The sequence below is a fragment of the Marmota monax genome, unplaced genomic scaffold (assembly GCF_021218885.2).
Source record: "Marmota monax isolate L192 unplaced genomic scaffold, Marmota_monax_Labrador192_F-V1.1 WCK01_AAM20220418_F8-fsc00132, whole genome shotgun sequence".
Lineage (NCBI taxonomy): Eukaryota > Metazoa > Chordata > Mammalia > Rodentia > Sciuridae > Marmota > Marmota monax.
The window spans coordinates 8367278-8384756 of record NW_026695199.1 but is presented as its reverse complement, the minus strand read 5'-3'; the positions used below and the strand labels follow the sequence as shown (position 1 = coordinate 8384756).

Here is a 17479-nt window from a genome sequence, read left to right as displayed (position 1 = left end):
TAACTCTACCATACTGAGACTATGGGTGAAGAGCATTTAAAGAAGTTTCCTGAAAAACTTTGAGAGAATAAAGTTGCTTCTTTATTAATTGCTGAATGGAAGCACAAACCTGAACTGGGTGATGCTTTCTAAAAAAATTTGAATAGGGAGTTTTCATAATCTGTCATAGTCTTTTTCACTGTTTAAATAATTTGGACCAAATTTTTCTTCCTATATCATTTTATTTTGTAACTAGAATTATGTTTGTTCCATAATCAGTGCAAATAGAGAATAAAGCTCTTTATTCTTTAAAGAATTCACTTTAATATTTAGCATTTTTCAAGTTTTAGAAAGTACATATACTAAACCAATATGAAATGTCAATGCAGTAGTACCCTGTAAATGAAGAAGATGTACTTCATGGATATACTTTTTTTTAGAAGTGTTTTAAGTGATGAAAAAATAGGGAGGAATGGAGATGTCTCAGGATCCCCAAATAAAGGATTTGTCACAGTTAAATACCCCCCCACACACACACCCCAAACTCTTAGGGATCGAACCCAAGAATGCTCTACCACTGAGCTAACATCACCAGTCCCTTTTAGTTTCAATTTTGAGAACAGGGTCTTGCTAAGATATGTATCTGACCTCAAACTTATGATTTTTCTTAGCTTCCTGAGTTACTGGGATTACAGGTCTGTGCCCCTGCGCCTTACTTCAAAGCTAAATATCTTCAGTGTAATGTTCATTCAAGAAATTGCTTTCCTGTATCCTGCACTGCTCTTGACTTGAATTACAGCAGAAAAACAGATTAATTTTCTGTTTTTACAGAGTTTGCATTCTAGTTATAAGACCAACAAATTAGACAAGAAAGTAAATAATACAGCTTAATATAGTCATTAGTACCACTAACAATTAACGCTAAGGTGATGAGGTTTCTTGGGGATTCTTAAGATTTTTGTCAATTAGACCTGTCCTTAAATAATCTCTTTATCAATGAAACATTGAGTTGATGGCTGTTGAGTAATTTCCTTCTTATATATTTGCAGTGTAACCAAACATGATTTTTATTTGCATTGAGAAACTAAACAATTTGTTTGGGTGATTTAAGGGTTTCAGTATATAGATTTATTTTTACTGCTAATTAAATAATACTGGATATCTTGTCATTATTACTCTAGGTAATGGATGACAATTTAGTATGAGTGTTCTGTTGCATTGAATGTTTCTATAATGTAAGTTTTGTATACGATTAAGCAGGTAGATAGATCAGTGACCATATATTTCAGTATTCTTGGGACAATTCTAGTATATAATTACTGTTCTGGCATAATTTAAAAAATATTTTGATTTAGATTATATGTGCATGGATACCCTAAAGTTAGAGGAAATGATGGTGGTCAAAATCTGAAGAAATCTTAGTTTGTACACAGTAGTTCTCAATATTTTTAATTTTATACTATCAAATAATAGTGGCTGACTTATATAACATACTGCCAAGGTTGAATATACCAAGCGTTGACTATATTTAATATGATGTCTTTTACCTTAATTTCTTCACCTTTGCTCAGTTTGTTTTCTTGTGAAGTGCTTTGATAGGATTCTCTTTACTTTTAAAAATCAAGAATTGGGCTTAACATAGTATATTACTTGTGGAAATTTAATGGCTTTTCAGTTGTGCTAGTATTTTTATTACTATATGTTTTAATGTTTGAATACAGAATTGGTTAGGTTTCCAGTGGAATATCCTCAGTCCTGTTTTCTCCTCCCTTAACCATGTTATTTTTGGTGTGCTGTTTTGTAAAATGTGAAGCTTAATCAGACTATATTTTTTGCATTATATCACAGTGGTTTATATTGTAAAGAACAGGTAAGCCTCAATTTCCATAATGTAAACAGTATTTACTGTATAGCTAGTGATATCTAAGATTTGAATGGTATTTGTGTAGTAACATGCATTTCCATCTTCTACCTTTCTCTTAACTGAGAAGTATAAGATGAGAAAATTTTAGAGCTTTTCATTTTAGAGTGATTGGGAGTTGGTGACTCAAACACCAATGTAAGTTGAGATGAGTCAATTTATTCCGACAAATCGGACATTGGAGTTAATTGGAGATTAATTTTTTTTTCACATATTTTAAATCATGGAAATAAAAAGTGGTACATAACATTAAATTTAACCAGCATTTTATTTGATGTGTGAAGTACTATAGGGTAAACAGAGATCAGTAAAGATAGGCTTCACCAACCAAAAGTAAATTTTCTCATCATTGAGACATATGTCCAAATTATTTAGCTAAACAGTATATACTGGATCACCCAGGAAGATCTTTTAATAATGCAAATGATAAGTTTTAATCTTTGTAAGTTGAGGTAGTTCAGTGTTATATTTATTTAAATCAGTTGCAAAATAGTCCTGTTTTTAGTATGAAAGCAAAACTTTTGTGTAAATACTCAATGGGACTCAAATCTTGTATCTGGTTGCTGCTTGTCTGACACCACAGGACAAAAATAGTAGATGAGAAAATAAGACTTCATTGGAGAAACCAAAGCAGGGCCACTTTTTTTTAAAGAGGTTTTTTTTTCCCCTTTTCCTTCTTCGCAAGCATGGCTTTTTATGATTCTGATTTCATGTATGTATAGTAAGATTATTTCAAAATAAGAGTTACTTGGTTATACCTTGCAAAGTGCAGGTCAGTTTCCAGGGATTGTCTAAATACTTTGCAGATCATTTTTTAATCAGGCCATGCAAAATAAATAAATAACCAATAAACAAACAACTAAGTTATGGAAATCTTAATATTTCAGTACTGTGAAATTGATCATGAGGCCACTTTTAAGCGAGGAGGCCAGTGTAATTTCTACTTAAATATAAATTTTAGTATATAGAGGAACTACTTAAATGTATACTTACTTTATAAAGTAATTGTTAAACCAGTCTCACATTTTGTAAAATAATTTTATCCAGATTTTTATATGTACCTTTGCCAATAATGTCTTTAACAAAGTTACTTTTCGTGTCACGTGGCACAGTATTCCAGAGCTCATCTTCCCACGCACTTAAGATTTTTGCAAGGAAGCACTTTCATAGTCTGTATAATGCTTGTATATCAAGTCAAAAATACCTACTCTTAGAGAAGATGGTATTAAGACAATTGTTTTTCATTTTTCCCCTATATAGCTATATATTCTTGATCTCCACAATGAAATTATTTAGGGGTTAGTTTTTAAAGTAATCTTTAAAAGGCTTGTTTAAGCACTTAGAATTGAGACCATATCTTCAGGAATATTAGTCTTGATACATTTCTTTGCCTTAAAAAAGTCTTTCAAGTGATGTTAATATAAACTATATGTTAGACTGAATTGTTTTGGGCTACTGTGTATTTTCCAAACAAAGAAGCAAACATAAGGTGACTGTCCCTTTTCTAATGAGTTTTTTTGATAGTAAGGGAGGAGCATTGCTTTACATTTGTTTGTTTATGGTATTTGGTGTCTTTCTGTACTTTCAGCTTTTTAGGAACTAATGTCTATGTAATATAAACTTTCTCAATTTGAAGTTCTTTCACAATTTCATCTAGATTGATGCTAATACAAATGTTCAAAAGCCTTACCTAAAAAGGAGTTCACTGTTTTTCCCAGTTTTTTTTTTAATTTTAGAATTTAATAGAAATCCAAGCAAACATAATTTTAGTCTATTTTTATTGCATTACATAAAATATACCTTCTAATTGGTGTTTCCTTTAGATTCATATAAAGCAAAATTGATAAGAGAAACACTAGTTATAACTGACAGCTCTGGTCTGTTTAGAAATTTATTAAATATGGTACATATGTACGTGTTTGATTTTAAATGAGCAACTAGAATATCAGTAACAAACTAGTATTCCACTGCTACTTCTTGTTCACCATGGTTTGATATGCCAAGAATATCCATTTTTGTTGGATCTTATCCAAAAATTGAAAGTTATTATTTTTGTTACTTAGGTTACATAAATGACCAAACAGATAATAATTCTTGCCATTTGGGGACATTGTTAAGACTTTGGCTTTTTATCTAAGTGAAATAGGAACCATTGGACAGCTCTTAATAATTATAAGACTTGATTTATATTTCAAACAGAATTGGAATACTTTTAGGTTTATATATATGTATGTATATACGTATGTATGCATGTACATGCAATTGTGTGTATATATAAATAAACAGTTCTGTAATTCATTTGTCTAATGATAACCTATTAGAAATCCCCTGTTGGTGCTGCCCCCTGTGGAATATTACCTCTGGTCAGTGGAGTCTTTGAAGAAATGAAGATAATAAGTGCAAAACTCTGTTCTTTCCTCTGAGAAAAATATATGGGAGGAATAAGAGGTCTCTTTTTGTTGGTGATGAGGAAGAGGGTACAGAAAGATACCAGTTGAAGATATGCTTAATTGAAGTACCTATAATATATCCAGGAGAATATAACTAGCAGTTCAGGTAATACAGAACTTAAGCTCAGCTGAAACTGGGAAGAGATAAATTTTTCAAGTTATTGCAATGAAGTAATCATGGTTAAAACTTCTGTTTATGGTTGAAATTACCCTGGCATATAATTTAACAAACAAAAGGGTCTAAGGTGATACAGAGCACATGTCAGTATTTAAATTAGTTGATCAATCAAAGAATAGAAGCATATAAAGTTGTATTTTGAGGGAGCTACCCAGAGAGTACTCTTGAATTATGGGCACAGTTAACTGTGAACTGGACAGGAAAGAAATGACCCAGAAGAGAACAGATAGACTGAGTGAAAGGGAAAATGTTTAAGTTTCTAGAATGTAGTTCAAAGTTCAGATTTAATAGATATAGCAAAATGATAGAATTGAAGTATAAGACATTAAGATGGAGCACTTCAGAGTTACAAACATATGTTCAAGAGGTAAGTGTGATAATAGATATTTTTGATCTTTAAGAGCCATTCTACCTTTAAAATTTTTAGGATTCTTAGAATGGCTCCCCCCCCCCCCCCACCTTTTCCTATTGAATTTAAAAGAAATACTAGTGTAACTATTTCTATTAACTTTTAAATCTCTTTCTCTGATTTGATAAACTCTGCTCACAAAGGATGATTATTTTTTCTTGTTTTTGCTTTTTTTATTGTAGCACAGTATACATAACAAAATTTAGCACAATATGCCTTTTTTTGTTAATTACCTTTCCATGAAATTCATTTAAAATTCACACAGTAAAAGTAATTATTTATTCTAAACAAAATTTCCAGGGCCTATTGACTTTTAGTTAAAAAGATTTTCTGTTCTCTGACCATAATGAAATAAAAAGCAGAAAGATAATCTGGGAAATCTCCAAATATTTGGAAATTACTTAAAAGTAAAACATGGGTCAAAGAGGCAGCCACACTGGAAATTAGAAAATATTTTGGATTGAATGAAATAGGCCTAATTTTTTTGTATGTTGCTAATGCTATGCGTAGAGTTAAATTTATGTCCTTAGATGTTTATATTAGAAAAGAAGGAAGTTTTCAAATCAGTCATCTAGACTTCCACATAAAAACAAACACAAACCAACCAAAAAAACACACAGCCAGGTATGGTGACAAATGCCTGTAATCTTAGTGACTCAGGAGGCTGAGGAAGGATTGCAACTTTGACTAGCGTCTGCAGTTTCGGCCCTAAACAACATAAGGTCTCAAAATAAATAATAAAAGGGGCTGGAATTGTGGCTCAGTGTTAAAGTGCTCCTGGGCTAAAGCCCCAGCAGCCACCCTCCCAAAGCAAGCAAACAAACAAAAAACATAAAAGAAGGGGAAATTAAACCAAAGCATTTTTAAATGTTGATTTTTAGTTTTTACCAACCTTTCTCTAAAACTTTAGGTATTATTTGTCAATGATGAAAAATGATACTTTATTTCAGTTTGTTTTTAACCTGATTCCAGTAAATTTTGCATCTTTGTATTTCTTCAATATTTTGTCATTTTTATCCTTACTGAAATTTTAAACTTCTATAATTTTTTTTAACAATATATACAATATAATTTGTAATATTTTATCCTAGCCTATCAGTGTTCATTTTTTCATTTTTTCACTGTCAAATGTGTTTTCTTAGGTTCTAGACTTCTGTGTCTTTTCTAAGAAAAGCCTTCTTATCCTATCAATTTAGTTTCTTAACATTTTCTACTATTGCTTTTGTATGTTTCAAGTAGATTTTAATTCATATATATTTTTTAAGTACTCTGTGGTAGAAGTCTAATTATTTTTTCAGCTTCATAGCTATTCTACAAAATAATTCAGTGATATATCTTTTTTCCCACTGTTTTGAGATACCATCTTTTTCACATGTTAAATGTCCCAAATATATGTGTTCTGGATTCAGTATTCAATTTTGATTATTGTCAATTCCATATTTGACATCTGGTAGGGCATCCCTCCCATTGTCTTTTTCAAAAAATTTTTTGGCAATTTTGTGTATTTTCTCTTCCAGATGAACTTTAGAGTCAACATGTCAAGTTCCATTAAAAATCCCTTTGGGATTTTGATTAGAAGTGCATTGAATTTACAGATTTATTTGGGGAGAATTGACATCTTTATTGAGTCTTCCTATCCAGGAACATGGTATGCTTCTCCATTTCTTCAGGGTGGTCTTTTATGTCCTTTAGTAAAGTTTTGTAGTTTTTTTTTTGTGTAGGTCTTAACACTTTCCTTGTTAGGTACATTCCAGGATTTTTTAGTTTTTGCTATTTTGAGTTACATCTTTTCTGTTTTACACTTTTTGATGGGTTTTATTGCGGGTATACATAAGAAGGCTATTGTTTTTTCTTTTTTAATCTCGATCTTACAACTTATTTAGTTTTCATTTGATTACTTTGAAGTTTTTAGAAGGATGATTACTTTTGCAGAAAATGATGGCATTTCATTATTTTCTTTTTCAATATTTGTACTTTTAGGGTTTTTCATTTGTTTTGTTCTGGTCTTATTGCATTGGTTAGGTGTTTTAGAACTGTTCACTCCTATTTCTGATTTGATCATCTTGTTCCTGATTTAAGTTAATATTACTAATTTTTAAACTTTTAAAGTTTTGTGTATGTTTGTGGATATGTATATGTAGTCTGCACATATACATGTGTATCCATGTATATATTTCTTTGCTTATATGTACACGTGTGTGTGTGTATGTGCTTTATATTTTTGGTAGATTACTTTTAGTTTAACAAGTATTTTTTATAGTAATGGCTATTATATTTAATCAAGTATTTTTGTTGAGATGATCTATGTTCTTTTTGAACTCTGATATTTTAATGTGGTAGACATTACACTTACTAATGCTGGTCATAATATGTTTTATTTTAAAAATATCCAGTGAAGATGTATTAATATATTGTAATGTTCCCAGAACTGTGCCACATACAAGTGATGTGCAGTTATTACCATAATGTCATTATTCAGAAAAGTCTGAAAGGCTCCTCTTTTTTATGTGAACAGAGATAAATAAAGAAGTACCCAATAACAAGGTAATTTCAGGCTCTGTTAGTGTTCTCGAGGACATAAACAGAATGGGTGGTATGGTAAAGAGAGCCTCCTTTGATGATATCATTTGAAAAAATAGAAGCTAAGACCTGAAGAAAGAAGTGTTAGGAAAACCTAAGCAAAGGAAATTATTTCTTTTTTTATAATTAATTCTCCTTCTTTGTGTCCTCTTTTATTGTTTCTTTTTTGTAGTAGTTATATTACTTCTACATTTAATTTGCTAATAAGTATTGTTTGTTTAAGTTTTTTGTTTTATTTGTTTTTTGCCATTCCATTTTAGGTTTGTTGAGATTATTTATAGTGAGCTAAAGAGTTTTCCCATCTCTCTTCTGGGTGTTGTAAATAAAATAATAATCAGTTTCTTAAATATTCTAATGTTTCTTAAAATTGGTAGAAATTACCTCCAGATCCATTTGGGATCAGTACCATTTTGAAGGTCAGTCATTGACTACCCTTAAGATTTCTTCAGCATATATATTCTTCAGGGTTTAATTTCAATAATACCTTTTTCTACAAAACCATTCATTTAGTTTAGACTTTTACATGTATTGATTGTGTTATTTTCTAAATTTAATAGTTCTTTTTATATTTTTCACTTTCTTTCATTTTCTTTGGTCATACTTGCCAAAGACTTGTTTGTTTTTGCTAGTCTTACCCCAGGAACAGATTTGAGGTTTCAATAATGAAACCTCTGATCCCTCTCAATTTCTTTGCCTCTGTTTTTAGCATTGTTAATTACATGGATATATTTTCATTTGTATTTTGATTTTAAATCTTACTTATTTTAGTTCTGCTTTGGTTCTAATGAATACATTTAAAGTGCTAATTTTTTTCTATAAAAACAGAAATGGCCAAATCCAGTAGGAAATAATAATAATTTTTATTTCTTTTGATTTCTGAGAGTTAATAGACTTTTTGTATTTCCTTTTTAAATTTTCAAATAGCATGACACCCTGGTACTTGTTAATTTTTAGTTTCTTTTAGCTTTATGTACCAAGAATGTGACCTTGTATAAATTTTTGAAAACAATTGAGATTTTCCTTTTTGCTTAAAGTTGATCACATTTTTGTTTGTTTGATTTTTAAGGACTGTATAATCGGTTCTGTTTTCCAGAACTATAGATAATTCTATTTCTTCATCCTCTTTATTCTTGCATCATATGCTTGCTCTTCATTTCCTAATAGTATCTGCAGAGTTTCTCACTAAGTTATATGGATTTTTCTAGTTTCTTATATTTCTAGCATTTTTACTTTGTTTCTTTATTATATTGTTTGGTGCATTATTGTTGGCTATTATATACTCTTAGTGTGTTTTAACTGTTATTATAAAATCTCTCTTTATCATTTAATGCTTTTTATTTTGAATTCTTCAGCTGATATTAATTGAATAATGTCACCCTTGACTGAAATTGCTTTTTTATTCCATTTTCAATCATGATGATTGAAAATATCTCCCTCAAAGTAGAATATGGTTGGATTTTTTCTTACTGTTTCTTTTAAGCCTAATCTGCATGTCATTTAAAAAAAATAGAAGAATTTTCTTCACTTAATTGTATATTAACTTTTCCTTTTTATTTTGGGTCTTCTCCTAACATTTAAGGTTATAATGAAAACATTGTATTTTCTTATTGCTTTGACTCCCCATTCCCTTTCCTGTCTGTAGCTAAATTTATTGAGTTTTCTGTTTTCTTCCCCATTTGGGAATTAGTCTTATCCTGTGGTAGATCTTAAATTAAGCTAACTAGCATTTGTAACTAATTGCTCCCTTCCTTTGGAATGTAGGTTTTGGCATATTTCATTATTGGTTATGGCTCTTGTGTTTATAAAAATAATCTTACTAATATGTTTATGTCTTAATATACTTTCACTTTTCTAGCATTAAGGAATTATTTGTTGATAATTAATCTGAGAGGTTGAAGATATATTGTATTTACTGGTTTCTTTTCTAAATGCTTAGTTTTATGAATCCAAGTGTGTTTCTTTTTTGGATTTAGGAAATCTGATATGAATCTGATTTTTAATCATCTTAACAGCCTCCCCCTTCATCACTCCAAAATCTTTTTGTATTTTCTATCTTTAGAATTCTGAAATTTCAGCAGGTTTATGCCTGTAGATTTTATGGTATATGTGTCTGTAGGTGTTTTAAAGCTATCTCATAGGGATTATTATATTCAGGAGCTGTTTTTATGATAATTGATGGAAAAATGATAATACCAGAAACAAGCTAAATTTGTAACTAAATTTTATCCTTCTACTGAATCTTAACTGTTCATAAAGAGTTTGGTGAAAAATTTTTTAAATACTCTTCAACTTTAATTCTTTTACAGAAGAATCCACTTTTAAAATCTAGATTTGAGAATTTACGAATTTTGTCTTACTTTAAACATTTGTAATTTGCCTACTTGATAAAATTTATAACCATTAAATTTTATATTGGATTATATTAATAATTTTATATTGAATGCCAAGCAAATAAGCAATTTGAAGCATAAAACGGAGTTCATGTTTTGTGTCAAATAAAGTCATGTTAATTGTATCACTGATTCTTTGCGTATTTCTAGATAATAGTATGTGCTTAACTGATGTTTTTTATATGGATAGATGAATATGAAAAATGTAGGAAGGAATAAATCGCTTTTTATAAATATACTTTTGAAAGCTGACTTATTTAATCAGGTTCATTTTAGTTTTAATCTCAAAATTTTATCATAATCATAGTATTCATTGACATTCTTTTTACAAGAAAAACTGTATTTTACTTTATTTTATCTTTTTAGTCTTCATGTTATACGTATATTAGTTCTCAGTGACTTTGCAAATTTTGTCTGTATAGAGTAAAAAAATTCTATCTCAGTTATGTTAGTTTTGGAACAGTTTAGTCTTTATGAACAAGTATAGTATTTTACTGAAGTTTAACTCTTGTTTGTGACTATATGAAACACAAACCAAAGGAATTTTTATTAGGATATGGGGCCATGTGTAGAAGAATAAATTAATGATGAGTTTATAAGTTATACTATTTTATTTATGTATAATTCCATCCCAGCACTTATCTGTGGAATATCTATATGTATCTGTGATTATCTGTATTCAAAGAATAAGGTGCATTCTACTGTCATAACCATTAGAACAAAATAAAAAAAAAAAGAACTTTGAAAAGCAAATAATATTTTTTCTGGGCTTTAGAGACATTGTAAACTATTAAGAATTTCTTCAGAGAGTTGGGTGTACAAGTGTGGCTTAATCACCACCATCACCACACACACAAAAAGAATACATTCAATTATTATTGTCATAGATTCAGGTTATAGTTTCTTAGCTTTTATGTGCAGCTTCTTTATGTACAGCTCTTTAGTATCTTTTTATATGCAAAAGATATGTTCATGATAATAAATGATACCAGTATTTGGAAAATGTATTTAGCTAGCATTACATTCACTTAGCCTATGATTTTAATATCACTGAGTAAGTGACATCTTAAGTAATTCAGTTCATGACAGTTCTAAGTTGTTTTAAGAGGGTTTTTTGTTTGTTTGTTTTGATAAGTAAAAATAGTATTATAGATGTGTATTTATAAACCCATTTATATCATTGGAATGACCAAATGGGTCATAAAAAAGTCAAATACATTCAGTAAAAGTAAAATTCCAGGAAAAAAATTAAAAAAAAAAAAACCTTTATCATAAACATTCTTTTAGAGAGGTTTTCCATATTGATTGGATTTATTAAGATATTTAAAAATTTTAAGTGTGGTGAACTTTGGATTGAAAATATTTTTATTTCCTGGAGCAAGTGTGGAATTATTTGTTGTTCTAAAAAACATTTGTAGTTTAATAAAGACTTAGATTACCTTTCTTGGAAGATACATTATCAGTTTAAAATTCAAATCACTATCTTGAAATTCAGTGATAAATAAGTACACAGGATAGAAGTATGTTTGTTTATCCTTAGAGATATTTTTCCTTATTCTCACATCATGTAATCTTACATTTAATGTGTTAAAGTAAGTTTCTGATTGCTTTCTTTGTCTCTGATATCACATTTATATGAAAGGTGATTTGTCCAAAAACACCTTTTACAAGGTCTCTAGTTATCTTTCTTTTTAAAAAATATTTATTTATTTATGTATCTTTAGTTTATGTGGACACATTATTTTGTTTTTATGTGATGCTGAGGATTGAACCCAATGCCTCATGCATGCTAGGCGAGCATGCTGCCACTGAGCCACAACCCTAGTCCCTCTAGTTATCTTTCTAAAACACTAAAATTGTTTGCCTTACTGCTCAAATGATTGTAAGCTGAGCTTAGCCTCATAATTTAAAGTCTCCATCTTCCTTAAGCATCATTCTTTTACTACTCTCTTTCAGAATTTTTTCTTCTTCCTGTGCACAATGTGTTATTATCTATTTAGCACTGTTTTCAAACTTGTTTGAGTTGTTTGCACTTAATGTTGTCTTTCTGTAGAAGACATTGATAATAAAATCCGTTTTTTTCTTTTTCTTTTTTTTTTAATTTTTATTGTTGGTTGTTCAAAACATTACATAGTTCTTGACATATCATATTTCACACTTTGATTCAAGTGGGTTATGAACTCCCATTTTTACCCCATATACAGATTGCAGAATCACATGGGTTACACATCCACTGATTTACATATTGCCATACTAGTGTCTGTTGTATTCTGCTGCCTTTCCTATCCTCTACTGTCCCCCCCCTCACCTCCCTTCCCCTCCCCTCTTCTCTCTCTACCCCATCTACTATAATTCATTTCTCCCCCTTGTTTTTTTTTTTTCCCCTTTCCCCTCACTTCCTCTTGTATGTAATTTTGTATAACCCTGAGGGTCTCCTTCCATTTCCATGTAATTTCTCTTCTCTCTCCCTTTCCCTCCCACCTCTCATCCCTGTTTAATGTTAAGCTTCTTCTCATGCTCTTCCTCCCTACTCTGTTCTTAGTTACTCTCCTTATATCAAAGAAGGCATTTGGCATTTGTTTTAACAGTGGTTAGGGTACTCTTTTACCCATAATACGTAATTGGTGGTAGATATTTTTTGAGTGGAGTTTCTATGCATGATGTCTGATTAATCTAAATATACTGTCTCCTTATCCTCTGGATTATTCTTCTCTAGTATTTCAGAAATAATGTATCTATTTTGAGGAAGAGTTCCTTTTAAATGTAATGCTAATATTCACAGTCAGATAGTCTAGCATCTCCAAATTTCCATGTCTTTGTGTTTTGAGTATTAAACTGGGTTTACTTTGGGGAGAAGATGGGCAAAGTTTTTCTTTTAATGTTATAGTTTTTTTCTTTAAACAAAAGCAACCTCTGCAATGAAGCATCATCTTTAATCTTTCAAAACCAAAAGCATTTAACATGCACAAAACTGCAGAGACTTATACAAAAAAAGCCTCTTTCTATATATGTGTATCTCTCAGGTTCAGTGTTAGTAAGAATTTTCCAAACAGCTTTGTTTTCCTCAAGCATTTTATGACAGAGTCTTAATATTATTTTTACATTCTACAGTATGCATATCTAAAAGATAAAGGATATTTTTTATATAATCAAAGTAATATCTTTGAATTCCTTAATAGCCAGTACTTATGTATATTTCTTCTTGTCTCAAAAATGCAATTTTTTTATAGTTGGCTTGTTTGAATCAGGATTTAAATGTGTATATTATTTTGCTGGTTATAGTTTTCAAGTCTCTTTTATTTAGAGCAGTTCTTTTATTTTTTGTTCCCATTCTGTTTACGTAAAGTGGTTGGTAATATTGTAAAATATTCCACATTTTAGATGTCTGTTTCTGTTTATTAACTCAGTGTTTCTCAACCTCCTTGTTCCTCCTAGGATTTTATGGAGGAGGGGGTTCTTTTCTCTTCCAAGGGGATATTTGGCAATATTTGGAAATATTTTTGATTGACAAGATGAAGTAGTGTTGCTACTGGTTTCTGATGAGTAGGGACCACAGAATGCTGTTAAACACATAAAGTGAAGAGGACAGCCCCCCAACAAATAATTATCTGACCCAGAATATCAGTAGTGCGTATTTTGAAAAACTAATTCATCTTGTTCTCAATGCCTTATTTTGTTTTTAAACTGGAAGTTATTTCTAAAGGCTTTATTAGGTTATTGTTTATTTGGAGGGGCAAGAATTCTTCATTGGAGGTACTGCTTGTTTTTATATGTTGCAGAAATCAGGGGCATATAATGTTTGACTATTCCACTTTTAGTACTTAAATAGTAGACTTAGGTGGTAACAGCCTGATTTCCTAAATGAAAAATTTAAACTCCACTTTTCTAAAACAATACAAAAGTAGATCTTTTTATTACTTCAGCCTTGAAATTTCTGGTGTTCTCCTGAACTAGTTAATTGGATAATTGGTCCCTTTGTGTTAGATATTTAGAAACCTGCCATTTTCTCTGGCTCTTGGCATTGTCTTGCTTTCTTTTCTCTCTCTTCCCCCACCCTCCCTTTTTTTTTTTTTTTTGAGGTACTCAGGATTAACCTAGGGCCTTGTGCATACTAGGCCAGTGCTTTGCCACTGAGTTAAGTCCTTAGTTTTTTTTTGTTTTGAGACAGAGTCTCCCCAGGTTGCCTAGGCTAGCCTTGAACTTGAAGTCCTTCTTCTTTGTTTGATTTTTGTTTTTTCCCCCCCCCTTTTCTCTGGCTCTTCCAGATGGTTCTTCATACATAAATTTGATACATGCTTCATTTCATGAAATATCCAACTGGTTAAAATAACACAACCAAAATACTTTAATTTTAACTTTAGTTGTCATACTTTATGTATTCATAACCTTAATAGCATTTTTCCCCTCTTAGTGAACATAACATATGCAAGGCCCTGGTTCAATCCCAAGAACCGTATGTAATAAAATAAAGTATTTAAAATATTTATTTAAATTTCTTAATTCAGACCATTTTTAATATTTATTTTCCAGAACTTGATTATGAATCATAAAAATTTTTTGTAAGAATCATATAGTAAAGATGAGTGAGTTTTCCGTGGGAAAAAGCCTCAGTTTTTAGTCTGAACTACCTCAGCTGAGGGTGTAGTAGAGAGGTGTATTTATGCTCATAATCTGTCTTACATTTAAATAAGAGAAAAATAAGTGTATTTTTGTATATTTATGAGATTGCACCTTCATTTCATTCTTTTTGCACTTACTCTATAATGTAGCATAAGATCCTCCCAGTTGGAAAGAGTATCGAATATTATTGTATGGCACCAGGTATCAACCCTGGAGCTACACTCCCCTGCCCTTCAGTTGGAAAAACAAAAATTGATGTTAAAGGAGGAAGTACTCTTAGACTTTTTCTCTGAATTTGTATGGCTCTTTTTTCTCTCATTACTTATTTATTTTTTTATCTTGTGTTTTTTTATTTGTATGTAATTTCATTAAAAGATATATAAGTTTCTTAGATAGTAGGGTTGGTTTTTACAAACATTTGTATCCCCTAGTAGTAAATCGTTATCTTTTGCCCATAGAATGTGTTAATCAACTTTTTATTGCTATGACAAAATACATGAGAAAAACAACTTTTACAAGAAAAGGAAGGATTTATTCTGGCTTATGATTTCAGACCATGATTGACTGGCTTTATTGTTTTGGAGCTGTTGGTGGGCAGAGGGATGTGACTGAGCAAAAGCTGCTCACTTCAATGGCAGCTGGGCAGTAGACTGAGTGAGGGGAAGGGGCCCTTGGATAAGAAATACCCCTTCAGGGCACATCCCCTAGTGACCTACTTTTTCCAGCTAGACCCTACCTCCTACAGTATCCACCACCTCTCAATAATGTCATCAGCTATGAATCTACCTGTGGATTAATCCATTGATGAGGAGAGTCCTTATGATCCAATCTCTTCCCAAGAATCTCACCTCTGAACATTGCTGCCTTGGAACCAACCTTCACCCTTGAGCCTCTGGGGGCAATTCCAGATCCAAATCATAAAAAATTGGTTTTAAATAAATATGTGTTTAATAAAGAAATAAAGGTAACATTTTGTTCCACTGGCTACTTTAAAGTTCTCTATGTAGTATTTCATAGTCATTTAAATTTACTGTTTTTAAATTATCATTTTAAAAAATATTTTTTTAGTTGTTGATGGACCTTTATTATATGTGGTACTGAGAATTGAACCCAGTGCCTCACACAAGCTAGGCAAGCTGTCCTACCACTGAGCCACAATCCCAGCCACTCAAAAATTTTTTTACATTGTAAAAGTAATTGATTTAAAAATCAATTTATGCAGGGTATGATAGAACACGTGTGCCATCCCAGTTACTCAGGAGGTTGAGACAGGAGGATCACAAATTTAAAGCCAGTGTTAACAACTTAGTGAAGTCCTAAGTAATTTAGTGAAACCCTATCTCAAAAATATTTTTTAAAAAGGTGGGGATTAGGGATCTATCTCAGTGGTTAAGCACCCCAGGTTCAATCTGGGACAAAAAAAAAATTAAAGTCAATTTACAAATTTTTATAGTGTTTATTGTAAGTTTAAAAAACGTAATTTTAAAAAATTTTAAATTGACACAGAGTACATATTTATGAGGTCCAGTGTGATATTTTAATACAAGTACACAACAGATTTTTTTTTCTAAAACAATTTAAAACATTTTTCATCTATTCATCCTTACCTGTATTAATGTTTCTATATTTCTTTTGTTCCCTCCACCCACTCTGCACCCTCCTCACCCAAGTGAGGGTTGAACACTCAAGAATATTCTACCACTGAGCTACATGCCCAGCCCTTGCTATTATTTTGAGACAGGATCATACTAAGTTGTCCAGGTTGGCCTCAGACTTAGTGGAATTAGAGGTGTCTTCACTGTGCTTGATTCCTTTCTTTTGTCTTCTCATTGAGTTGAAATGATTATGGATATTTTAATAGATAAAATTTCATTGGGCAGTAGCTTTTTCTTTAGATCCAGACTCATCTTTTGAACCATTTTTTAAGATAGGAAGGCATTTTTACCACTATGTAGTTTTGAATCATACCTTGCTGTGACCAAACCATGCCCAAAGTCCAGTTCCCAAAGTATAACATATTAGTTTCCAATTTTCCCAGACGATAACAGTTTAATTAATTACCCAAGATGATTTTTGCTTTATCATGCCTTTGCCTCTGCATTTGAAAATAACTGAACCTATAAAAAAATTGTTATGGTTTTTTTACTTTAACACCTTAACAGTGGTTTTTGATTGGTTAAAGTTAATGTATACTTTAAATTTTTATGAAAATTTTCAAACATTTACGCTATTTCAGGCAATTCTGTATTTGTTTGCTTTTGAAATAGTAGAAATCTAATTTAATAGTAAATGTGTTGATTAAAAATTACAGTACACATGGTTACTTGATAGGTGACCATTTGTCACCTCATTTAAAAATGGAACATTTTAGAATTCTTATATGCTTGTTAACATATTTATTCTTTAAGATATTTTTCTTACTCCTGACTTGTGCATACTAGGTATGAACATGATTATGCTGTAGGTTGTTAATTGCTTTTATATGTCTATTTTAGTTATTAATAATGTTAAAATTACTTTAGATTTGTGAAGTTAGTTTCTTTGGATCATATTAGTGATATTTAATATAATAATTATTATCAACATTGTTATTAATAAACAGAAAGAAATATATATATATTTTAAATTTTATTTATTTGTATGTGGTGCTGAGAATCAAACCCAGTACCCCACGCATGCTAGGCGAGCACTCTACCTCTGAGCCACAATCCCAGCTCAAGAAATATATTTTAATATCTCTTTATAAGTAGCACTACAACAGAGATTTTCAGAATGAAAATTTTCCTTATTCCTTAGGAGTTTATAATTCTTTAAATTTCTTTTAATTGAATCTGATTTTTCTTTCTTTCTTTCTTTTTTTTTTTTTTAAGGTTTTTGGTTCTCAATATAGGTCTGTGGGCTTCTCAGGGTCCCAAAGTTCGTTTCAGGGTGTTTGAGGTGTTCAAAACTATT

General features: G+C 30.8%; 1 protein-coding gene across 7 annotated transcripts in view; it reads left to right on the top strand.

The window, feature by feature from the left end:
* Positions 1 to 17479, top strand: part of Ankrd17 (ankyrin repeat domain 17) — a 148238-nt gene that overhangs the window by 49858 nt on the left and 80901 nt on the right. The window contains exon 1 of one of the 7 annotated variants that reach the window (XM_058574043.1): positions 6279 to 6585. The exons of the other annotated variants lie outside the window; for them this stretch is intronic. Coding sequence (XP_058430026.1) covers positions 6583 to 6585 — 3 coding nt within the window. The 5' untranslated portion in view covers positions 6279 to 6582. Of the gene's footprint in view, positions 1 to 6278; positions 6586 to 17479 lie in introns of those variants that run through there. 7 annotated transcript variants of the gene reach the window in all.